Genomic DNA, 25,085 nt, shown 5'->3' on the forward strand with positions numbered 1-25,085 from the left:
CTCTATGGGAATTCAACATAGGGGTGTACTGACTTTTGTTGCCAGCGGTTTAGACATTAATGTCTGTATGTTGAGTTATTTTGAGGGGACTGCTTGTTATACAAGCTGTAAACTTAATACTTTACATTGTAGCAAAGTGTCATTTCTTCACTGTTGTCCCATTAAAAGATATAATGAAATATTTACTAAAATGTGAGGGGTGTACTCACTTTTGTGAGATACTGTATATATAGAGTATCTCCAACCTTATCCTTTCAAAAACATCAAACCATTTTTAAAATAACACTTGAGGAAGAAGACTTACGTGTGCAGATTTTCCCGTCACCACTGAATCCTTGGGGACAGACTCCACAGATGAAGGAGCCCAGCGAGTTGTTACAGCCCACTCCGGGGAAACAGGGCTGAGAGACGCACTCATCTATATCTTCTCTACATGTACGGCCTGAAAGCACATGAAACACCAGGCAAAGTCATGTGGAAACATGGCCCACTTACAAAACAACTCTAAACAACTAAAAGGGAGGACACTGGGTAATGTGAACTTACCTTTTGTTAAACTACAGTACACCGTGACCATAATATACATAAGCTTAACGGAGCTGTTTATCGAAACAAATTGACGCGACAAATTGAAAAGTTGATTACATTTTTGGCTTTCAGTTTCACACTGGCTCCTATATGTTTTTGTTGTTTGGGGGTCTTTTAAAAAGAAAAAATTTAGTTTTTCTTAACTTAATTTTATAGTTTCGGCCATCAATGTTATAGGTGATGATAACAGAGATCTGTGGGTGCAGTGACACCTGTAGCCTCTGTTTTAAACAAGACAGGAGTGCCACAAGTGGTTTGAAAGTAAAACCAGTCCAGAAGTGTCGATTGTATTAAACTGCTCCAGTATAAAACTCATCCAACTACAATAAGTACAGCAGGTCAAATTTAAACCAGAAGGTAATGGTAGGTCTAGTGAACGTTTTTAAATGGGTATAATTGTATGTTCATGGTGTCCTGCTGGCTTTTGTAAACCAGCGTCCAGCACATCTTTGTGTTTCTCAACATTGTACCTGGTGACTAAAATGTAATAAAACTTATAGGAAGGATGGCCACAACTCCTCTAAACAGGGTGGCAGCCTGGCAGGTAATGTGGCATTAGCTACTGCAGAAGAATCTGTGTTTTTGTAATTCTTCTGGCCATCAATAAAAGGTAAATAAGGTCACAGATCACTGCAGCCCTGCATGAAACGAATCCACTCCTGAACCAAAACACTCTGCCTCAGCCTGTTCCTTTAGGTGGCTTGAAGGAAACAGCTCTGCAGGGTGATCCCTACCTGTCATTCCAGGCGGGCAGATACAGGAGAAGGAGTTGGGTCCGTCAATACAGCGGCCCAGTCGGCAGGGGTTAGGCTTACAGTCATCAATGTCCACCTCACACCGTTCTCCTTTAAATCCAGGGAGACACACACACAGGTATTGCCCGCTGCCGGCAGGGAGCTTGGCGTTGGTTTCACAGGAGGCTCCGTTCAGACATTCACAGGAGCGCACAGACACCTGAAGGAAAGGGGGAAAGAAACAGGTTTGTAATCTGAAAACAATGTTTTATATTGGTGATGGTGTATTTCATTTGTCTGGCTTTAGGTGTTCTTTGGACTTTCTTTATCAAACAATGACCCCTGGAGGTTTATGGACATAGTGACATATAAGAAAACAAAAGAGACAGGAAGTGATAAAGTAAATGAACAAATTAAGTAAGTGGACAGATTTCAATTACTTATAGCCCAGTAATTTAAATCAAACTAAAGAGGAGAATGATATGTTAACAAATAAATAAACAAATACACAAATAATATAATCAAACAAGCACACTCTGGTAAATATTCAAAAGCTACCTAAAGTAGCCATTCATATTTTTATATTCTCCTGTTTTTTTTTATATTATTCTTTTATATTCTCATAACTCTTCCTGTCAAACATTAAGTACATGGTCTTGGAACAAAGTCACGTAAATATCTCTTCATTGAATGAACAGATTATGGCACACGCACTTACATTTAGAGAGATTTGTTGAGAGATTATAATAATAGCAAAAATATAGCAAAATGTAAAGCTATGAGTAAGTTCATTTACCTCACATTTCTCATTAACAATTGCTAAAATAGAAAAGATCAAATCTGCTAAAACGTTAACATTGTTTCTCCTGCTTTCTGCCCAAAGTAGAGTCATATTTGCATGCTACATACAACTTCTATACAGAATGTGCTGCATACATACAAATACAGTTAGTTTAAAAGAAATCAAAGTCAAAGTATTTTACCTCTTTTTTGTTACTATAAACAGGAAATGCACTATGATGCATGCCAATCAAACAGTGACTTTAGAACAGCACTGCCAATTTAACTTGGCAAAGAAAAGAAGAGAAGGAACATATTTAAGATGAAATCCGTAATGTGCTGTCCCTGGAGTCTCTCCATCATCTATAATTGCATCTGAAACTGAATGTTTTGAAGCTGTGAGCAGCTCTCTTATTTCCTGTGTGCATTGCACTCTGGGACAAACCAAATGAAATCAATGCAGATTCAGAAAGCATTCGGACATCTTTGGGTTTCCTTGCTTTTGTGACTTTTTTCAAGTAAACACACAACATACACAAAACCAGATTAGTAACAGTCTGTAACATGGAGTTGAGGAGACCCCAAATTTGTCCCCTATTTTGGACCTCTTACCTGACACTCACCGTTCCCTCAATATACTGGCATGTAATTAAGACCTACTGCTGCAGTAAAGCTGTTCAGAAGACTCTGGTTAAATTTAACTGTACCAACAGCACAAAAGCTGCTTCTGGTTTTTAAAATGGGAAAAGGTTTACTGTAAAAAAAAATACACAGACCAAGATTTTAACAAGAAATGCAGAAAAAAACAGCATTCCCATATTTCATGATCCATTTATTCCCAGACACAGAACAGAAAATATCAACAGAAATATTTAAACAGGGGATTATATTTAAATGTACAACTTTTGATAAAATCTTTCATCCTTAAAATATAGGCTACTTGGGCACCCGGATACCTCAGTTGGAAGAGTGGGCACCCATATATAGAGGTTTACTCCTCGACGCAACGGGCCCCGGTTTGACTCCGACCTGCGGCCCTTTGCTGCATGTCATTCCCCCTCTCTCTCCCCTTTCATGTCTTTAGCTGTCCTGTCAAATAAAGGCCTAAAATGTCCAAAAAATAATCTTAAAAAAGCTACTTGAACTTTGCACTCAACTGCAAACTAACTGTATACATCACTGTACCACCTCACAAACACATACTCATGCTCATGCTTAATTTGTACTTAGTGGGTGTGAAACTGTTAAGTAAGGACTGAAGACTAAAGAAAGTTCGGGTCACACCATGACACACAAAAGAAACACAAACCCAGCATTACCTGTATGGAGGCTCTGGTCTCAGCGTTACAGTCGTCCGTCACACTAAACTGGAAAGTGTGTGTGTCGGTGGTTTCAGTCTTCCACATCAGCAGGCCGGCCGGAGACAGAGATGCACCTTCAGGACCTGATTCCAGGGTGAAGTGCACCGCTGAGCCCTCAGGGTCCTGAGCCTGTAGATGGTAGATTAAATTCTCCCCCTGGAATGACCAGAGATGAAACGGCAACGACTGGAGCGCCGGAGGATCGTTCTCTGGGAAACACAAAGGAGGGAATAAGTAGGAGACTGATAAAACCGATGAGTTGGTTAATATGTGGTGAGTGACAGACAGTGTTACAAGCTGAAGAAAAGTAGATTTGATAGAGCCGAAACATTACATTGGCCAGACAGTTATCATCTTCTGGTTTTAGCTTATCAATAACATGTCTGTATTGGTTCATATTGGCCAATAAATAGTCTCGCATTGCCAGACCTTCTTCCACAGCGCCGCGGAGAAGGGTCTGGCTAGTCCACACAACATTCCGGGATGAGAGAAAAAGGTGCTCTGGTTTATTGGCATTTATTTGAACCAATCCCATTCGTCTTTGGCAGCGCTAAGCGCCGGACAGAGCCACGGTGCCTCTGCAAAATAGCCTCGGGAAGGAACTTGTTTTGGTGGAACATGTGTACGTTCAAAAGTTGTTTTAGTCGTGCAGAAGACTCAGATTGGACAGCAGTTAACCATAGTCCTCAGAAATCCACCGGAGTTTAGAACGCCAACGCAATTTCCAGCAGCACCGGAGCAATCCCAGAAGTGGAACGTCGTGGACATAGACTAGCCAATAAATGATAAGTAATTGCAGTCCAGGAAATGCAAATGAAAAGAGTAAAAAGACATTGTTTGTTTGTGACAGACTATTTTTTTTATAGTATAAAAATGAATGTAATGTTCATATTACAGCCTTACCTACACCACACAGAACCTTATTCAGCACTTTTATAATAGCTCTATTCATCTTTAGCTTTTTCATTTATATATATTTCTTCTCACTTTTCTTCTATATTTCTCATCTTAATTTTAGTATATTTGTACTATTTGTTTTCTTGTTTATAGTTTATATTGATACCATTTTTGGGGGGATTTTTCATTCAAAGGGGTCAGTAGAGAGCTTACAGGAAGTTATATGAGAGAGAGAGAGAGAGAGAAGAGAGAGAGAGAGAGAGAGACCACAACACCCCTGGTTAGTTACTGATACTAATTTAATTTCCAGAGATGTTAAAAATTTGTTGAGTTGTTGTTTTTTATTTTCAACTGTAAAATGCCCCGCTCAGGTTGAATCTCTTTAAGAACCACATTTAAGAATTTTCTGATGAAAAATGTTTGTTTGTTAAAAATGACTATCAGCCAATAAAATGTCATGAGCTTTTTTTCACTCTAAAGTATCAACATCTGCTTTAAAAATCCAGTATAGATCAGGCTCTACCTTTTAATATATTTATTAATCATTCATTAAATGCAGGCATGAACAAATGAGCTTGGTTTGTGAGTAGATGGAATTTCACCTGATCAATAATCCACACCGTGTCCTGCTATCGTTATCATTCAGATTCGACTTGGGTTAGGTCAATGCTACATGTTCTGTTGTTTCTTCTGAACGGAGCGGAGCAGCGTTTGACCTACTTTAAGTTGAAGAATTAAAGTTAGTCAGAAAGCGTAACAAGGAGGTAAGCTGTCCTCATATCAACGCCGGGGGACAGAAGTGAACTTCAATGGCTCCAATCTGCACAGAGCTGCTGACAAATTATACAAACAGCCCTGAGCAACTACCAGCCACAAAACGCAGTGATGGCTATCCAACATCAGCTCTACTGAGGAAGTGACACGCTAAAAACTTTTTCAATCTTACAGCGTTTACTGTCGTCTAGACTTCTTAGCTGTAGGGCTGGGTATCCTTCCAAAAATTCCGATACCGGTGCCAATGCCAATACCGTGACTTTGACACCGGTTCCTGAACGATACTTTATTCGATACCAATTTCATAAAATCCATTTTTACAAAAAGAAATTACAACATTAAGGCACAAATTCTTTATTTATTTTTCAGCTCCTACTACGTGAGCCCAGTCTCTGAGTTTTTCCTGCATGCCTCTATGACGTATAACGTTAGACAGCCAATAACAAACATTATGAGATCTTGGTAGAAGCGTGCTGCATGCTTATTGGCTCACTGACGCTGATGAGATTAACTCCTGTAATGGCGAAAATTACATTTAAGCATAATTCCTTGTATTTTTATGTTTTATTTCTACTTTAATTCTCTCACATTATTGAAAGACAGTTTATCTCAGTTTCTGCTTAAATTGCTGAGGTGTCCAGTCTGGAACATTATGTGAGCTGTTTGTCTGAACAGATAAAGGGACAAGGTCACCCTAAAACTCTCATGTTTTCCCATGCCAGTTAAGATGTAACTGGGGGGGTGAAAGTCGTACAGGGAGGAGGAGGCGAAATGGCTCCAAGATGTCTCTTGTATTTCTCTGATTGTCTTCATGTGTATCAGATTGCCTGTCAAAATTGTAGCGTCATAATAATCCAAGTGCGTGTGTGTTGTCACTCTGAAGGTGCATATAAGCCTGGTGTTCTGTTCACTCATTGGAGAAACTGACTCCACACTGGGCTGCGGCCTTTTGTGAAATCATGTTGCTCCTATATTTGCAAATATATCTTTTTTAATAAAATACAAAAACCCAACTTGGTGTTTAGTCTCAGTCTGTCTTATTTGTTTCAATTTACTAAACTCTAAAATTTCCCCCCCTGCTGCAAAGGAAACTTCCATAACACTCCTTAGGTACTGAAATTTGGTATTGAATGAAGAGGCTTTTTTCGATACTCGATACTAAGGAGGCAATTCGGTCGGTGCCTAAAAAGTATTGAATTCGGTACCCAGCCGTACTGGGCTGTGAGACAAACCAGATGAGAAACGATGACATTTCAAATGTACGTACTCTCCGCTATGGACCAAGTGTGTTTGGACGAGTCCGGGCGACATGTGAGGCAGGGGCTGCTGGGATTGGACTCCCCCTCCCTGTAACACTGGCCGTCAATGTTGCAGGTTTTCTCCTGGGAAGCAAAGACGATAAACAACAAAAAACATTTATGTTCAGCGTTTATTTCTCTTTGAAACAAACTTGCCTTTCAGAACGTAAAACATGCTGCTCCACCCTGACCTACATCAGTGAGCTACATGGGTTTATGGAAAGCATGCGCAGAACATGGCAGCAGGAGAACAAGAAAGGTTTTGTTGAAACACTCGTGACAAAATTAACCTGTACATTTGGCTTGAGGAAAACCACTCAAATTATTTCCCGTGTTTGAGGATACCTCACACATTCAGCAACACTGCATTACAAGCAGATCAATGGTTGTACTGTTATAATTCATAGTTGCATGATGAATGTTCACTCTCCTGCAGAAAACACGGCTAAAATAGGAAACATTTGTGTAGAAACAAAACATATCTAAAAACAACACTCAATTATCCCAAATAACAACAATCTAAATCATCCAATAGAAAATATATATATATTTTTTTTATTGATTGATTTATTAGACAGTAATAGAAATAAGTGCATAACAAAATGCCAACACAGTGACATTGTACATTTATCAGAACTGTTGAGGATAACACAAGAAAGTTACAAACTTATTTCCATTGTGGTCCTCGTTGTAGTCTGACAAAGATGTCCAGGCAAGCTACAGATGACTAAAAGGTACCTTATGTACACTCAACCACATCCAAATACAAAATAAATACAAATATATACACTGTAATAATAAATATTCTTTTAAGACTACATAAAAGATTGAATCTAATTAGCATTTAACAACCATTCACCACATGCTCGATTAAAACAACAATCTGACTGGCTTGACTTAATCCCAACTGGGAGTTTGTTCCATTCCATTGCCGCCATGTACAAAAAAGTATTTTGCCCAGAACAGGTCTTAAATCTACACGGAACTATGTCTGTGGCACTACCTCTCGTTGAGTAGCTATGAGAATTTCTAATAAGCTTAAAATAATCTTTAAAATACCTTGGCTCATTCTTATACAAAATCTTTCTTGTTAATCTTAGTTTCAACTGTCTCACCCTGTTTTCAACTGTCAGCCATTTTAATTTCTTAAGTTCAGAAGAGCCAATATGTTCTCTATAGTTGAGATTTAAAATCAACCTGACTATTCAACAGTATATCCAACACGGTCTCACGGCAGTTCGTGAAATGGTCACGTTATTTTGAGTCTATTGATTCGTGTACAAGAACACATTTATCTTGATTTGTTTCGTGGTGGCCAGCACAAAATAGGAAGCATCTATACAGAGGTTGGGTTTAGGAAAAGAAGAATGGGGAAAGCAAACGTCGCACCCCGGGACACGATCCGCGGTCTCTGTGGGACACACGACAACAACAACGGGATGGCGGAGGTTGGGTTTAGGAGAAGAAGAACGGGGAAAGGACACCTCACACGCCGGGAGACGGCTGCGGGGGACGCCCGACAATAACGGGACGGTTGTGTTAAGGAAAACAACAACGGGGAAACAAAACGCCACACGCGGGACACAATCCCCGGTCTCCGGGGGGTGAAAGTCATGCGTTGTTTGACCCATCCACCACCCCAACCAACCTCCTTATGCGGTATTTTCGTCATTTCATACTACTCGCTACCGAAGTCGTGCTGTGATCACGACATATACGTTCCATTGAAATACATTAGTTTGCATTTTCGTGCTGGCCACCACGAAAAAAAAGAGAAAAACGTGCCCGAGTACACGAATCAATAGATTAAATAACGTGACCATTTCACGAACTGCCGTGAGACTGGGTTGGTATATCATGGTTGAATGATGAATGTTCACTCACCTGCAGAAAAACATGTCTGGAATAACCACAACAAAACACTTAATTATACAAATAATAAAAATCGACATCCTCCCATCATGAATGCACAGGAGATATAATGTGTTGAATTTAGAAATATTCAACGCTAACCACATTTTATTTATCTTTGGGGATATTGCTGCTTTCGGATCCGTGTACTAAATCACCATCGCTATGAGGAAAGCTGTCTTACCCTCAGGGTACAGAGGACTTCAGCGTTGAGGCTGCAGATCTGGCAGGCTCCATCATACACAGTCAGTATCTTGGCGTTACTGTAGCTGTAGCCATCATTGGAAACCTGCCATCAGCAGAAGCTTGATTACTGTGGATCACTGGGAAAAGGCATTAAACAAATAAACTGAACTGCAATGAGGTGAACCGTAGTCGGTACCATCTGAGAATAATGTCTCTCAGGTAGACTTTGGAAACAATATAAACTGCAGGTGCCGTGATACTGGGAAAGTCCTCCTCAGTGATCAATGCTCTCCTGTGTAGCAAATCTAACTGCTTGGGTATGTATGAAAAATGAACCTGCATTTTAACTATTTTACCATCTAATTAACCTGTGCTGTATTAACGCCTCCATGATGTAGCCTATTTCATCTTTTTATAACTGCTTGTTACTGCTTTGCACACTTGGTTTCATGCACTTGGCAGTCAAGTAAACCAATCCATTCCGTGTTTCACGCTGCTGAGTTTATTTTCCTCCTAAACTACATCGAAGCTGGGGAAAAACTCCAGCTGCACTCTGTGGACCCTTTCCATAACTGCAGCCAGCAAATAAAAATGAGCAAACCTTCACATCGGTCTGCTTTTCATTACTTCAGTGCAGATTTGCTGTATAATCTCATATTATATATATATATATATATATATATATATCTTGCAAAATAATAACAGAAGTTTCATGCTAATCCCTCGTTTTAAGAAGGGTTCAAAGAGAGAAGCCTGGGAGAAGGAGGTCAGTATCAATTTGACAGGATTCTTTTCTTCTTTACAGCAGTTTCAGCAGTGTGCATTGCAGGAATGGTTGGAGACGTGACTAACTTTGATCTGCCAGCGGGCCAGGGGTCTGTCTGTTATCTGCTCCAGGTCCAGGCCTGCGGGTTCCCGGCGGCTGTCCTCCAGGGGGAGCTGGCACTCCAGAGACGTTACATCCAGAAAGATGGCCAAGACAAACTGGGGCTCGTCCAGAACCCACTCCCCATCGTCAAACTTGACGAGAGACACAGAGGGAGAGAGGGAGGAAGCCATGAGTGGCAGGAGGTGCAAAAGAGAGAGGGACATTAGTGAACAGGGAAGGATAGAAAGAAATTATGAAGTGGGGAAAAGTAAAGAAAGAGGAAAACAGAAACACGATGAATATATATAAGTGTAACGATCATGCGTCTACCTACGTATCGATCACAAGCTGACATCGGTCAACTTTATTCTGATCAGAATAGTGCATTGTAAAGATAGGTTTATTCTTGAGGCACGGGATGGCAAGGGGTTACCTTGGGTCCTACAGTAGATACGGACGCAGTTAGTTTTAGGATTTTTTGAGCGTCAGATTTCACTAATTGGATGTATTTAACATGATCGTTAATGACATCCCCGCATTAACTGTGTTCACATACTTTCATTTACTTATTTTACTTTGATACAGCGAGATGGTGAGCTACAGCAAGTCCTTGAACTGGAGGTACATCCAAGTAGAAATTATTGCCATGCAATGGCCTTGTTTAGTGTGGTCATTCACTTTGATAGACAGAGGCAATTTAAATGAGCAGAAGGTTAACGGTGTTAGCGGCGCCCTGGTAGCTCACCTGGTAGAGCGTGCGCCCCCTGTACCAAGGCTCAGTCCTTACCACAGCGGCCCAGGGTTCGAATCCCACCTGCGACCCTTTGCTGCATGTCCCCCCCCCCCTCTCTCTCTCCTTTCCTGTCCACAGCTGTCCTATCCTATTCTCCTAATTAAAGGCTGAAATGCCCCAATAATAATCAGAAAAGTTAGTTATATCCTCGATGTTCCACTTCCGGGATTGCTCCGGTGCCGCAGGAAATTCCGCCAGAATGTACTGCATGTATTTTCACCGATGTCAGGGTAAATCCAGACAGCTAGCTAGACTGTCTGTCCAATCTGAGTTTTCTTTCGCACAACTATTTTTCAGGGGCCGCCCATGACGATTGTGATTGGTTTAAAGAAATGCCAATAAACCAGAGCACGTTTTTCTCCCATCCCAGAATGCTGTGTGGACTAGCCACACCCTCCTCCGCTTCGCAGCGTGCGGATGGTCTGGCAAAGCCAGACTACTGAAAAGTTGAAGATTACTGAGCTTAATTACGGTTGTCTTCACCCTACAATATCATAACCTGCAGTTTGTAGTTTCACGACCAACAACTGAAGAAAGAATTGACAAATTGAATTGAATTGAATTGAACAATTGAACAAATTGAATTGATCAAAATATTGATTTCAATATTTTGAGGTAAAAGAGGAGGCATGCACAGCAAAGCCATGTTGTAAACAAGGGGATTAGGAAACAGAAAAAGAAGCAGAAAAGCAAAGTACCTTTTCTTTAACAAACTCACACTTGAGCTCGTAGGAGTTCTTGAAGCCTTGACCGTAGACCTGGATGGTGGAGCAGTCTCGATGTCGGACATCACACAGACCTTCCGTCTCCAGCGCAGCGATCTCTGGGATCTGGTCTTCACAACATCAACAACAAAACAGGCATGGACTGTTAGCCCTGAGAATTTATTGCACATCACAAACCATAAGTCTCTCTTCATAGAGGTCCTGTGGAAAGATAGATGTGCAAGTAACTGCTGAATACGTTACAACAACGCTAGAATCATACCGTAAAATGTTTTGGTGCTGTGGGTGTAGGTCAGTGGTGGAATGTAATCAAGTACATGTATTCAAGTGCTGTACTTAAGTACAAATTTGAGTTATGTGTACTTTACTTGCGTCTTTTCTTTTAATGCCACTTTCTACTTCTACTCTGCTACATTTCAGAAAGAAATATTGTACTTTTTACTCCACTACATTAATCTGACAGCCTCAGTTACTAGATTCTTTAGAAATTAAGATTTTTGCACATAAAATACAATGTTTTATTATAAATTAAACTACCCAACAATATAACGGCCTACAAGTCCAGCTGAAATGATTAGCCGATTAAACTCTGAACTGTTTTGATCGTTTGCAGTTTCTAAAATGTGAGGATTTTTCTGCATTGAGTACTTTTACTTTTAATACTTTAAGTACATTTTCCTGATGATACTTACATACTTTTACTTATATATAGATAGGTCTGCAATAAGCTAATATTGGCTGATGTATTGGCTTTATTAAAAGACCTCTCTAGAACTAGAACGTCTGTGTCAGTGTATGCTTAGTATGTTACCAGACAGCACGCTGCAGTCGTATGACCCAAATCCTGGGAAGCAGACACAACCCCACTCTGAGCACTGGCCGTTCCCGTTGCACAGATTGGGACATTTGAGGACAGCCAGAACATCCCTGTACTCTTCTTCTCTCCTCTTCTCCTCCATTAGCCTCCTCTCACACTCATTTTCCAGCAGCGGTAAAGTTGCATTCAGCCACGACTGCTCATCCTTCAGCTGTAGGTCGGTAACGCACATAGACATCACGCGGCTAATTACTGACTCTTCTAACAGGCGCGCACAACTTAACCCTATGCTGGAGCCCGCCACAGCCTGCTGACACTGAGTCCTGGCCTGCTGCTCGGTCAAGCCAGAAGGTGTGGGCCATGTTAGGGAAGAATCTAGTTGAACTGCTGCTTCGTGGTCCTCTGGGAAAAAGTAGGTGAAGCCCTCCAGATCGGACTGGCTGAGGCTTTGGTGCGGAGAGTTAGCAATGTAATGGTGGGTCTGCCGCCTGCCTCTGCGGTGAGCTGAGGTTGAAGCTCCATCGCTGGAGGCGCTCAAGGAGAAGCTTCTTTCACTTAACTCAGCGTCACTACCTTGATCCTGGGTGTGTTGGCTGGAGTGACCCGGAGGCAGCGGCTGTCTGTCGCCTCCTTCACCTCTGAGTAGCTCCATCGAGCCGATGTACTCAGCTGTGACGTCCAGAGTGGGGATGACACTGGGGAGGTGCACGTTGCCATGATGAGAGCAGGTGGGGTCGGAGGATGTGACTGGCTGAGATCGGGCTCTGGGAGATGTGAGGCGGGGCTCTGCCTGACAGTTACAGTACTTGCGGGGTCTCAGTGTACTCAGGTGGGATGGCACGGTGTCAAACAGGCTGCTGCCTGGAGGAAGCCTGACAGAGGGAAGGAGGAGATGTCAGTGAGGAGGAAACAGAGTTTGACAGGAGGGTCTTTGCATAGCCTGATAGGGGGGGCGCTTGGCTCCCGTAATTGATATTGTGATTAGCAGTATAAATCTTAAAGAAATTTGCAAATAATCAAATAGCATACATCCGATTGACACACAGTGAACCTTTGTGACCCGTGGGAACTGTGGCCCAGGTGAAGGTGCCTGGCTCTTTGGAGATGGAGTACACTAGAATAAAACTTTGAAGAAGATGCTTGGCTACTGAATGACTACATAAAAACTGTCTCAAATGTACAGACATCCTAAATAGTTAATAGCTCAAAAGCTAATATGCTGCCAGCCAGGTTCCAGACCGCTGAATCCCTGCCACATCTTCAGCGATTCAAATAGGTCTAGCGCTGTGCTCATTGATGGCTGGTAAACGCAGTTAGAGAAACAATTGACCAATCAGAGTTTAGCAGGCAGGATTACATGTCTTATTTCTACATAGCTAGCTAGCTGCCTAGCTTCATTGAAAAATAGCAACAAAAAATGGCGACAAGCGTGATGATGATATTGACAGAGACACTGACCTCCATTCAGAGATAAAAGCGTGCAGGTGCTCCAGTGTGGCGCCCCCCGCTGAGTGGAAGTCGTTGTCTGACTGTCCGTCGTAGGTCCCACACAGGCCCTCAGTGTGGCTCCGGTCTGAACTGGGAGCTCTCAGTGTCAGACTCATTCCCCAGTCCGACATGTCTGCACGAACAAAGGCTCCGGACGAGAAGGTCATCTGCAAACGGTCAAAGATTCAGGACTATCACACAAAAAGACAGAGGGCATGTTTTACATGCCAGATTTTACATGGGTTAGTCACATTTTGACATTTAGTCTTGGCGGCTCTTTGCATGCAGATTTCTACACCTTTCTCAATAAACAGACATGTCTGGCAAAGCATAAATCAAGCGAGAACCCCCCTGGTGTATTTCTCTTGGTGTATTTAAGTTAGGCTTAGGGAGGGAACAATGGAGTTGGAAGTGCTCTGTAAGTTGGTGGGGCTTTAAGTAGGCATTAAAGTGTGTCCTGTATGAAAAACATACAATTCTCATAGTTAATTTACTGTAAATATGACTGTTTTCCCCCCTAAAATGCAATGATTTTTATGTACATGTTGGTCAAACTATGATAATTTAAATATACATGATGTCAACATTGAAGAATTTTATTAACTATTAATATTCGGTTTTCAAACCAAAACAGAAAAAAAAACAAAATTGTATGTTTTCTTCGTTTTTATGTATTAAAAACCAGAACAGAAAAACAGAAAAACCAAAACACAAAAACCATGTGTTTTTTGTTTTTTTTCCTGTATTAAAAACCAGAACGGAAAACCAGAAAAAACAATATTCTCTTTCTGTTTCTAATGATTGGAATAATGGTTGGTCGTCTAGGAGATGTGAGCCCACCCACTATCAGACGCAGTTTCATCTCCCGGCTGACAGCAAAGCAGAAAATGGAAACATTCATTTTATTTCGGGGGAAGACGACATCTGGGGTTCAAAGCAGAAGACCTAATGTCAGAAAAAATCTGAATGATTTTCCAGGTAAGGCTTTTTTATTAAACGTTTGCTAGTAACTTAACGTTAACGTTAGCCAAACATCGTTACCTTCTATCAGTGTAGCTGCTAGATAGCTTCAAGGATTTCTACACATAGCTAGACCAAGAAGCTAACAAAATACCCGTTCTGGTTTTTAAAACAGAAAAAAAAAAAAAAAAAAAACACATGGTTTTTGTGTTTTGGTTGTTAATACATAAAAACGAAAAAAACATAAAATGATTGGGTTTTTCTGTTTTGACAGGGATTGATATATTCAGGTTGTTGCTTGTCCTAAATAATGTTGTGATTTATGAAGCAGAAGCTATGTATGAAGAGTGTATATCATGTAGAGCATAACTACACTAATTCAGCTGTATATTGTTTCAGTAATCTGTAGACAGATTGCTGAAGCGCGTGTGACTCGTCCTCGCTCACCGTGACTTTGCGTCCCTGGTAGGACTCTGTGATGCGAATGCCGCTCTTGCTCAAGTCTCTGTTCTTTACGGACAGGTGAGGTTTGGTCTCCCCCATTTCTCCGTTGCACATGTCAAAAGCGACGACGTCGCCGCCGTCCCTCACCACGAAGCCGCACACGCACGAGGCGGCGTGCAGCACGCTGCCACACTCCCACTGACGAACATGGACCTCAAATGGCCTCAAAGTGCTCTTATAGAGAACAAAGGTGCCAACTTGGAAGTTCTCATAGTACCTGTAAATAAACAAAGATAATATTCACAGAATCGTTTGCCCTCCAGCCCTTCTTTTATAGACCATAAGATATTAGCATATTACAGACAGAAGAAAACATTCACTATGGACAATTTAAAATGTCCACACATAACACAATCTGTTGAATTGCCGTTTATAACACATATAAATAATGTTTCCAGATAAACTGAATAAGAGATTGAAGTACCTGCCATCAAATGTGATCATGTGAGGATCAGTGAAGGAGTAGCAGTAGGCTGAGGGAACATCCTTCACTGTTATCTGAAACGACACATCAGTGTAATTCCTATTTAAAATAAATAGGATACATGATTACAGTACATGAATGTACAGTTGGTTCTCCGATGCATATTTAAAAAACAACAGTGTCATATCATAAAAGCAGTTTGAGACAAAGAAAAGATAATAAGAAAAAAGTATTCCAAAGAGGGTTAAATAGAAATAATACAATATGCAAAGGGCTATACTGATTACATAGTGAGTTGAAGAACAATTTGATATATAAAAATCTAAACTTCATAATAATAATAATAATAAATAAACCATTAACAAATTATCACTAAAAGAACATTTTCAACCCCCCCCCCCCAGGACTATTTAATCTGTTTACCTCAACAGGTTCTGGTGAGTATCCGCTCCAGAGAAAATTCTGTGTGACGATGGCTTTAACAGAGATCTGAGTCGTCCTGTTGCCATCTTTGACAAAGTCTGTGACGGGGCTGAAGTGGATCAGAGCTCGGCTACAAACCCCGTCCCTACAGGGGCCCCGGGACAGATCCACCACGCAGGAGGACAGAGACAGATCTGCACCTAACAAACCATCACCTGTAACACAAAGAGGAATGAGGTGCGGTTTATTTGCATGATTATTAAAACCAGAAAATAAAAGAAATTGTGGGGGGTAATCTGTCATTATCTTGCTGTAAGTCCTCACCTTTACTGCTTGTGCTGAGCTGCAGAGACAGAGTGCACTGCTCTGTAGAGGAGGAGGAGGACTCTTCCAGACATGGGACAGGAACGCTGCTCTCAACCACCAGCTCATACAGCCTCCCGTCCTCAGACACACTGCTCACCTCTGGCCTTAGCTGCACCAAACAGTTATAGAAGCGATCATAGAACCTTTGTCACAGGCACACGGCACTCAGACGGAGAGGTTTTAGGGAAAGAGATATTTCTTGGAGGAATATATAATCTCTTCAGCCAAAGAGCTTTTGTAAGAGCATCAGCTAACAGACTTAAATTTAGTTTAGTTTACTTTACAGTGTTTCGGTCATTTGTAACTTAACAACATTCAATATACTGGTAGAAACAAATAAATAAACATACCATTAATGCTTTTTCTTGCAATAAAATAAACAAACCAAAATGGTGTAGGCTGAACCCTAAGATTATAACACCTACCCTTTTTACATGAATTATTATCATTCATACAAAGTAATCAAAGAATACGGTGAAGAGAAAACTTGTCAAAATCTAAATTAAATAATAGAAGAAAAGATTTGTTTGAGTAGGATTTTTATTTCTGATCCATGTTGATGGTCAGCAAGATAGCATCTTTTGTCTTTATAATATAACTCTGGGAAATATGCATATTTCGAACTTTGGACAGAATCAGGCTAGATGTTTACCCCTGCTTGCAGTTTCTATGCTAAACTGAGCTAATTGCCCCCCTTGGCTGTAGCACCATACACACAGACATCAGATTGGTATTAATCTTATACTAATTATTTACCTATATTTAAATACATTTTATACAGTATACCATAAACAGAACAGTCACTTTTTATTCTATGTAAGTATACACTATATATATGCACACATACACACAGGAATACCACACGGACATGCATGCAAAAACATAGAACTGCACAAATAAATGATCTCTGTTCGCTACAAATATATAATCATTGTCTTACTGTTCATCAAGCGACAACACACACACACACACACACACACACACACAAAAATAAAAACTATATAAAACTATAGAATACTGTGATATACCATAATCCCAGCAAAGAACTCCTGACTTTCCACTGAAGCGCTACGGACGTCGGGCGAGTCCAGGAAGAAACTGATGCTGGAGCAGTAAATCTGAGAGAGGGAGAGATTTGTGGTCTTATTTTAAAGAAAATCTGCAATTGATACGCCTACTTAGTAAAGGGAGAGAGTGATGGAGAAGGAACAGAAGGAACCACGTAGGGAAGAAATCCTGGATGAATAAAAGGTTTTCTCGTTAAGGCCAGGTCACATACACATCCAGTACATGACCAGTGCACAGTAAACAGGGTTTCTGCAGGTTTTATTAAGTCAAATTTAAGACTTTCCAAGACCTTTTAAGACCATTATGAATGGAATTTAAGACTCATATAACAAAATACTTCAGCGAATTTAATAATTTTGAAGGCCTTAAAGTTTGATTTTGAAATGTTAGACTTTTTTAGACTTCTTATTTCAAAGAGCCCCAATTATGCTTTTTTAATTTTTCCCATCTTTTAGTGTGTTATATAGTATAAATTAGAAAAAAACACATTTCACTCCAAATGGAGCTTTATCTTCCACAGACAGCACTTTCCTCAAATGCCTTAAAACGGCTCGCCAACATTCCTGTTTGAAATTCCTCAATTAATGATGTCATTGCCAGCTCAGTTTTTCAGCTGCGCTGCCTATTGGTGCTGCCTGTTTTTAACTGCTCTTTAATGTTTAATTTCTTATACTGCACTGTAACTTTTATTCTCGTATTTGATCTGTTTTGAATTTTTTTTTATCGTTTTCATGTAAAGCACTTTAAATTGCCCTGTTGCTGAAATGTGCTATACAAATAAAGCTGCCTTGCCTTGCCTTGCCTGAGCAAACACAGCCTGCCCAGTGGCGTGTTTGAATTTGGTTGACCAATCACAATAGAGTGGGCCAGCTGACTAATCAGAGCCGACTGGGTTTTTCAGGAAGTCGGGCCAAAAGCGTTTCAGGTGGAGGCACTGCAGCAATGGGCAGTATGAGAAACATAATATGTTTTTGGAACATCAAAGCATGTAAAGCTGTTCTAGTAGACCCCAAGAGTACAAATATGATGCTGAAAAGGAGTATAATAGGGGCTCTTTAAGACCCCGTGGAAGCCCTGGTAAAACTTAACCACATGCTGACAGGTTTAAATAATAGCTTTTTGGATTTAAACAGAATAACCTTGTCCCCCAGACGGAGGTTGAAGCCGTCCAGCTCGATAAAGGCGGTGGTCTGGATGGTGGTCTCCTGTTTGAGCTCCTCCTTCCTGCCCTCAGGTGAGAGGCGGGACCAAGCCACCACGTAACCCAGAGAGCTGTTGGAGCTGCTCCCAAAGCTGCACTTCAGGTAGATGGACTTTCCTGTCACCTCTGAGACAATCACTGGTGCAGGTGGAATGGGAGGCTGCTTTGCTGACAGGAGAGAAGCAGAACGATTGGGTAGATTAGTGGCGTCTAACATGGGTTTTAGATTAGATGGTATTTACGCAATTTTTTTCCTCTGCACGTTGGTAGTGTAAAAACCACAACAGAGGTGAAAAGGGAAGCCAATACAGCTTTTATTAAGAAATCAAGGCCATTTACTGTTTACTTTGTTGTGTAGTACGTACATGTAAATCATCGTCTTATGTCAAAGTTAAATTAAAGTTACAGTCTGCGATTTGATTCAACAATTTATTCCACCTTCTCGCATAAGGGTTTCTTCACTCACAGGCTCCCTTTTAAACCTCATTAATGGTTTGAGTATACAGTACAGCATGTGGCCAAAAGTATGTGGACACCATGTCTCCATACACCCTGGTCTTTTAACCTGGAGCTGTTTTTCATGGTGTAGGCGTTGACCCTTAATCTCCTTTAAGAGAAATCATTGTTGCAACAGTTAGGGAAAGGCCCAGTTTCAACATGACAGTGGCCCTGTGCACAAAGTCAGGTCCATAAAGGAATGGCTTTCCCAGTTTGTTGCGGGCTGGCCTGCACAGAGCCCATTCAGGTTCACATATCTGGAGGAAAGTCCAATTTAATGGTCTCCAATGTAATGGACTGCCCATGTTTTTAGAGTGTAAATGTAGTTGTAAATGTCCAACTATCACATATGAGTTCAATGTTTAGTGGTGAACACTCTTTGTTCAGGCATATGTGTATTTTTGTGCCAAATAATCTATATTCAGAAGAAAATGAGACCCTAACCCAGATTATATACTATAAACTTCATAAAGTGTGCTTTGTTTACCGCTGCTATTAAATTAACAAACATAAACACATCATTTACTAACATTGGGTGGGAGACTGGTGCTAATTTCCATTCCAGGTGGATTTAATGACAACTACAACTTCTACTTCTGAACTTTATCACGTAGAAAATGGTTATGCAAAGGAAGGTAGCTACAGCTGAGGTACATAAATCCATGTATATACTGTTAGCAGTTCATGTATATACGGTATATACATATGGCAGTTCTAGCCAAAAAATATATATATATTTAGCAAGCCCTGCTCTCTGAGTTTAAAAGTAGAAAAGAGAGCTTGGGAATCACAGCAACCTGAATTACATTATTTAAAACAATGTAATGAACATATTCAGTGATATTTCATCCCTCTCTAATTAAACCTCCCTCCTCCTTTCCACCTCTGCCAGCTTCCTAAAACCTGCCTGGGACTAATTCACGACCTGGCTGAGGGCCGTCACCATGGAGACGAGGCCCAGCGGACGCCGGGACACATGCTCAGCTCGTTAAGAGGAGCGGTGAGGGGGCCGGCGGTGCATTCCTGACCGCATGGCAACTCCCTGACCTCCTGATTGTTTCGGTGTTTGACCTAACACGAGGAGGCAAGCGTACAGTAAGCCGTAAACACAGCAGCAGGATTCTCACCGTTACATGTTCCATCGACGTTCGCCTCGTCAGGGCCGCAGCTCAGCGACGTTGTGGGCAAAATGTCCAACATCTCTGTTGAGACAGATAAGAGAAGTTAATTAACATAATAGAATATACTACATGGAAGAGAAGAGACTCTGTGAGGTTGTTTTTTAAGATTTTATCTAGGAAGCAGTTTAGTTTACAAGTGCCATTATGTCGAAAAGTGTTGATGTGTATCATAGAAAAAAAAAAGCCTCACACTCATTACTCTGTTGCATTTTAAAGATCTACATGTACATCTTGCCATATTGCCTTCTTCAGGATCATTTCGTATCCTGCCTGCATCTGGGCACTATGGTATGTTCCCATGATATTAACATCCTTCATATTTACATGATGCAGATGCGAGCAACAATAACACTCCATTTTACTGTTAGAGTCATACAACAGGACACCTCAAACATTGTACCAATCAACGATTAAAGGTGCAGTAGGTAAGACTTATAAAACTAACTTTCTGTCATATTTGCTGAAACTGACCCTATGTTCCAGTAGAACTACATAAAGCAGGTAATTAAAAAAAATAATAATCCAGCTCCTCTGGCACCACCTACAGCCTGTAGTGTGATTTGCAAAAATCCACAGCTCCCTGCTCAGATGCACCAATCAGGGCCAGGGGGGAGGGTGTCTAACTCGCGTCAAAAATGCTCATAAAAAACATTATTGGGGGGGGGGGGGGAGGGAGAGGTTATCTGATGTTGCATTTCAAGTCCTGGCAATTCACGGTTACAATCCTACCTCAGCACCTTTTTTTTTTTTTTCCTCTTTTTTTTTTTTTTTTTTCATCTAATCTCAGAGGTGAAACAAACTCTGGACTTAACTGGCAACAAACAAAAAAAAAATGGATAATAAGGATAACTATTTAAATATGGATCTTGGTAATTGGTCATGCATAAGCTTAATACTGTACTCTGAAATATAGAAAATAATGGACTTTCTGTTTTGACATACCCTGAGCACAGTATCCCATGCATCCCTGCGTAGGCTGCAGCAGGTAAACGTAGAAGTCTCCACAGTTGCGAACGGTGACCGGGATGCGGAACATGCAGCAGTCTTTGCTGTTGCCAGGGAAGAGCTGCCAGGCAGCGCAGGCCGTCAGCTGCCTCACCTCCTGGGGCCCCGGCAGGGACTCCCCCTCACCCAGGGACAGCCACACAGGAGCCTGAGTCCCACAGTGGTTCACCTGGATGTTTAGAAAGACATTGAGGGGAGGACATTAGGGCGGCACACATTTTTACTGTAGTTATTTTGCTGTACTAAGGTGAAACGTGACATATTAACAAAATCTTTAATGTTTGCTATTCTCAGCAACTGATAAAAATTGAAATGGGTAGTATTTGCAGCAAAGATGTCACAAACATAAGCCTACAAAATCACGTTAAGCTAATATAGCATAAATCTGAAAATGCCATTTTGTAACACTTAGTCGCATTTTATGCTCCTTTAAAAAAATCCTTTGTCTGACAAATCTAGCCATTTATGCACCATGATCATAAAGACATCGCATTATTATGTAACACGTGTTCACAGCAATCCACTCTTTTTTTCCTCCGCCCACTCATGTGGATATCTATCACCCAGGGAGAGCAGTGATGCCCTGGGAAGGCAGAGGGAGGCTGACACTTCAGATGGATCGTGCAGGCTCATCACAGCAGATCCCCCGCAGGAAATAAGACACATTCCAGCTCTCCTTGCACTTTCCTTCATAAATATTATGCGCCCGCACGCACACACACACACACACACACACACACACGGATAACTGTGTGTACACAAGTGCAAATGTATTCATGCTTGCACACACGCTAATTGATTTTGATAACATACTCAAATGAATGGAGATCAAGGGTTGTCTGGGAAGATAGAAAAATTACATCCAAACTAAATCACAGTATTGTGGATTAGCTGTGATGTAGACATGATTTGCTGTAGACTAGACTGGAATGGTCCTTTAATGACAGAGATGACATTAACACATGCAGATCATTTACCTCCACACACTGGGTGGGCATGCTGGCCGGCTTGTCAAAAATCTGAAACTGGTACCACCCAGGAGTGAGGGAGTGGTCGCAGATGAAGTCCTGCAGGGCCGACTGCTGCAACCAGCTGGAGCTGAAGGTAGTGCTGCGGTAGGGGTCCTGGAGGATGGAGTGACCACCCGATGCACACTCTGGAGGGGGCACTGCAAGTCCAGCCAGAGAAACAACATGAGCGCTGGATGTACACCAAGAGTGTCAGATGTATGGAAGGCTTTCTGCAGGACAAATAGTGAATTGTGGACATCCTTCGTCCAGCTGGTCTGCATGCAGGATAAACATTTCAAATTGAATTTCAAAGCTAGTGAGTAAAAAGATCTGGTGCTGCTCAGTGTTGAGGTTTGCACACAAACCATGAAATGCTCTGAGACATGACAAACGAATGACATGAGAGAGAGAGAGAGTGCATGCTTTTATAGTTTTTAGGCTATGAATACAGTTACTGAATATGACTAAAATGATTTTTGCATAGAAAAAACTGACTGACTGACTGACAGCAAAGGAAAATATTATGTGAACAGGAGTAGAGCTAAATATAACACAACCAGCAATTACAACACTAGCAAATATTAAGAAGACCTAGGAGCATTTCACAACGACAGGGTAGGGATATCTGAACAACTCCACCTACTTCAAAGATCCATTAGGTAAGGGTACAATTCTGAAGAGGTTAAAGCTCCAGCAACACTTGAAGTATAAAGAGCAACTTTATTTTGACACCAATGAGGGTCATGCTTGGTCTTCTTCAGGGAGTTTTGACCTCTTCAAAAAATCCATCTGGCCAGCAGAAGACATGCCATGAGCCAATTTACTAGAAGAACGTTCAATACAACAGTGTCTTAAAGAAATTAGATTTCACATTATGGAAAACCTGGAGCAGGTCCAGGAAAGGGCAGTCTGGGTCTTAATACTGAGGATGGATGACAACAGGTTGGCTCCTTATAGAGAGAGAACTGTTCCTTTATAAGACAAAATCATAACGACACAAAACCAAATTGAAGTAGGCTGACTGAAGTGAAACGAAATGGTAATTAGCTGAAGAAGCAAAACCAGAGAATTTGAAGCGTTTCGAGAGCTGGTAATGGCAGAAAGTGACACACGAGCGTGTTTCCAGACCTCTGCAAAAAATGGCTATCAATCTTTGAGGCGTGTGGCGTACCCAATTGCGACCAGGAATGAGAAATTAGGGAAGGGTGATATTTTACCCTCAACATCCGTGGACACAAGGAGGTCAAAAGAGCGAGAGGCTTAAAGCTATAGAGCGTAGTTTCTGTCTCCCCCATGAGGAATTTCAAGTAATGACAACAACACTGTCGGAGCATCCACATGACGCAAGCCCCTGGTGATTACGCACCACCCCGACCCCTCCTCCACGCAGCTGCTAGTAGCCAAGGAGGACACAGAGGATTAAAAAAACATGATGGACTCTTCAGAAGAGGTAATTACCAATACCATTTTGTTAACATAGCGATACTGAGAAATACAGTGTTTTGTTAAGCTGATTTAGCTGATAAGTCTATCAACTCATTTGGCAGTGACTTGAATGTAACGGACGCCCATTAATACTAAATAGTTGTGCACTATAGCTTTAACGTTTCCTGTGTGTGTGACCATAGAAGTTAAACCATGACCATAAAAGCATATGGCAACAAAAGTGAAAGCAGAGAGAAAGAAAGATCCAAGCTGTAACCAAGAAGCAGGCGCCAGCTTCTGTGCACTGCAGCAAGGTTTTCTGGCCCTGACCTTGAGAGTTCAAGAGAAAGATGATAGGCATGATGTGACTGCGGATGGTTTCGCATGAGTTGTAACATAAAGCTTGTGGTAAAAATCTGTTGGAAACATCATTCCTTTTGCTTACAATAAGCATGTTAAGAAAACTTGTCAGTTTGAGGTTGAATGTGAATCTAAAGCAGGAGACCAACTATTTCTTTGGATCATTCAAAGTAAATCCTGATTGTATTTCACTTGGTGAAAAAAAAAATCTAAATGAAAGACTTTAAAGGTCCCATGACATGGTGCTCTTTGGATGCTTTTATATAGACCTTAGTGGTCCCCTAATACTGTATCTGAAGTCTCTTTTATATAGACCTTAGTGGTCCCCTAATGCTGTATCTGAAGTCTCTTTTATATAGACCTTAGTGGTCCCCTAATACTGTATCTGAAGTCTCTTTTATATAGACCTTAGTGGTCCCCTAATGCTGTATCTGAAGTCTCTTTTATATAGACCTTAGTGGTCCCCTAATACTGTATCTGAAGTCTCTTTTATATAGACCTTAGTGGTCCCCTAATACTGTATCTGAAGTCTCTTTTATATAGACCTTAGTGGTCCCCTAATGCTGTATCTGAAGTCTCTTTTATATAGACCTTAGTGGTCCCCTAATACTGTATCTGAAGTCTCTTTTATATAGACCTTAGTGGTCCCCTAATACTGTATCTGAAGTCTTTTCCCCCGAAATTCAGCCTTGATGCAGAATTACAGCCACTAGAGCCAGTCCCACAATGAGCTTTCCTTAGGATGTGCCATTTCTGTGTCTGTAGCTATTGGAGGGGGGGGGGCAAGGTGGAGGGTGGGGGTGTGGCCTTGACCAACTGCCACTTTGCTCGTTTGAAAGCCATGATGTCTCTCTCTCATGGGCCGGCCAAATTCTCTGGGCGGGCAAAGCAGAGAAAGGGGAGGTAACCTTGCTCCTTATGACCTCATAAGGAGAAGATTCAAGATCGGCCCATCTGAGCTTTCATTTTCTCAAAGGCAGAGCAGGATACCCAGGGCTCGGTTTACACCTATCACCATTTCTAGCCACTGGGGGGACCATAGGCAGGCTGGGGGGAACGCATATTAATGTTAAAAAAACCTCATAAAGTGAAATTTTCATGCCATGGGACCTATAAAACTGTGCCTGAGTGGAAGGAAGTCCTAAAACTGCTACAGAGAAAGTTAAGGTCAGCAGGTTAAAGGCGGACTCTTAAACACACAGTTTGAGTGCTTTGGGGTCACTAGAGCCTCCAATAACATACAACTGGAACATCTCTCAAACTTTTGCAAAGGAAGATGTCAAGGCAAGCTCTGAACATGACACTGCAGTGTTTTGTCGTGACCACATGACATGATCCATTTCCATGGTTGAAACTGAGAGTGTACAGAGGCTGCAAGAATCAGTAAGAGAGGATCATCAAGACTTCACGATGAAATCTCATTAACGTGGATGAATTAAC

General features: G+C 41.3%; 1 protein-coding gene across 3 annotated transcripts in view; it reads right to left on the bottom strand.

Moving 5' to 3' along the window:
• vwdel (von Willebrand factor D and EGF domains-like) overlaps window positions 1–25,085 on the bottom strand; it is a 51,976-nt gene that overhangs the window by 11,838 nt on the left and 15,053 nt on the right. For all 3 annotated transcript variants that reach the window (XM_039805698.1, XM_039805695.1, XM_039805697.1), the window contains 18 exons: window positions 21,828–22,018; window positions 20,788–21,019; window positions 19,792–19,866; window positions 18,105–18,334; window positions 16,926–17,015; window positions 15,856–16,006; window positions 15,532–15,746; window positions 15,109–15,182; window positions 14,628–14,901; window positions 13,191–13,387; window positions 11,727–12,604; window positions 10,889–11,025; window positions 9,382–9,549; window positions 8,528–8,632; window positions 6,402–6,516; window positions 3,422–3,672; window positions 1,323–1,542; window positions 305–442 (listed from right to left, as the gene is read on the bottom strand). In XM_039805698.1, the coding sequence (XP_039661632.1) occupies window positions 305–442; window positions 1,323–1,542; window positions 3,422–3,672; window positions 6,402–6,516; window positions 8,528–8,632; window positions 9,382–9,549; window positions 10,889–11,025; window positions 11,727–12,604; window positions 13,191–13,387; window positions 14,628–14,901; window positions 15,109–15,182; window positions 15,532–15,746; window positions 15,856–16,006; window positions 16,926–17,015; window positions 18,105–18,334; window positions 19,792–19,866; window positions 20,788–21,019; window positions 21,828–21,848 (3,571 nt within the window). In that variant the 5' untranslated portion in view covers window positions 21,849–22,018. The remainder of the gene's footprint in view (window positions 1–304; window positions 443–1,322; window positions 1,543–3,421; window positions 3,673–6,401; window positions 6,517–8,527; window positions 8,633–9,381; window positions 9,550–10,888; window positions 11,026–11,726; window positions 12,605–13,190; window positions 13,388–14,627; window positions 14,902–15,108; window positions 15,183–15,531; window positions 15,747–15,855; window positions 16,007–16,925; window positions 17,016–18,104; window positions 18,335–19,791; window positions 19,867–20,787; window positions 21,020–21,827; window positions 22,019–25,085) is intronic.

Source organism: Perca fluviatilis, chromosome 7, assembly GCF_010015445.1.
Source record: "Perca fluviatilis chromosome 7, GENO_Pfluv_1.0, whole genome shotgun sequence".
Lineage (NCBI taxonomy): Eukaryota > Metazoa > Chordata > Actinopteri > Perciformes > Percidae > Perca > Perca fluviatilis.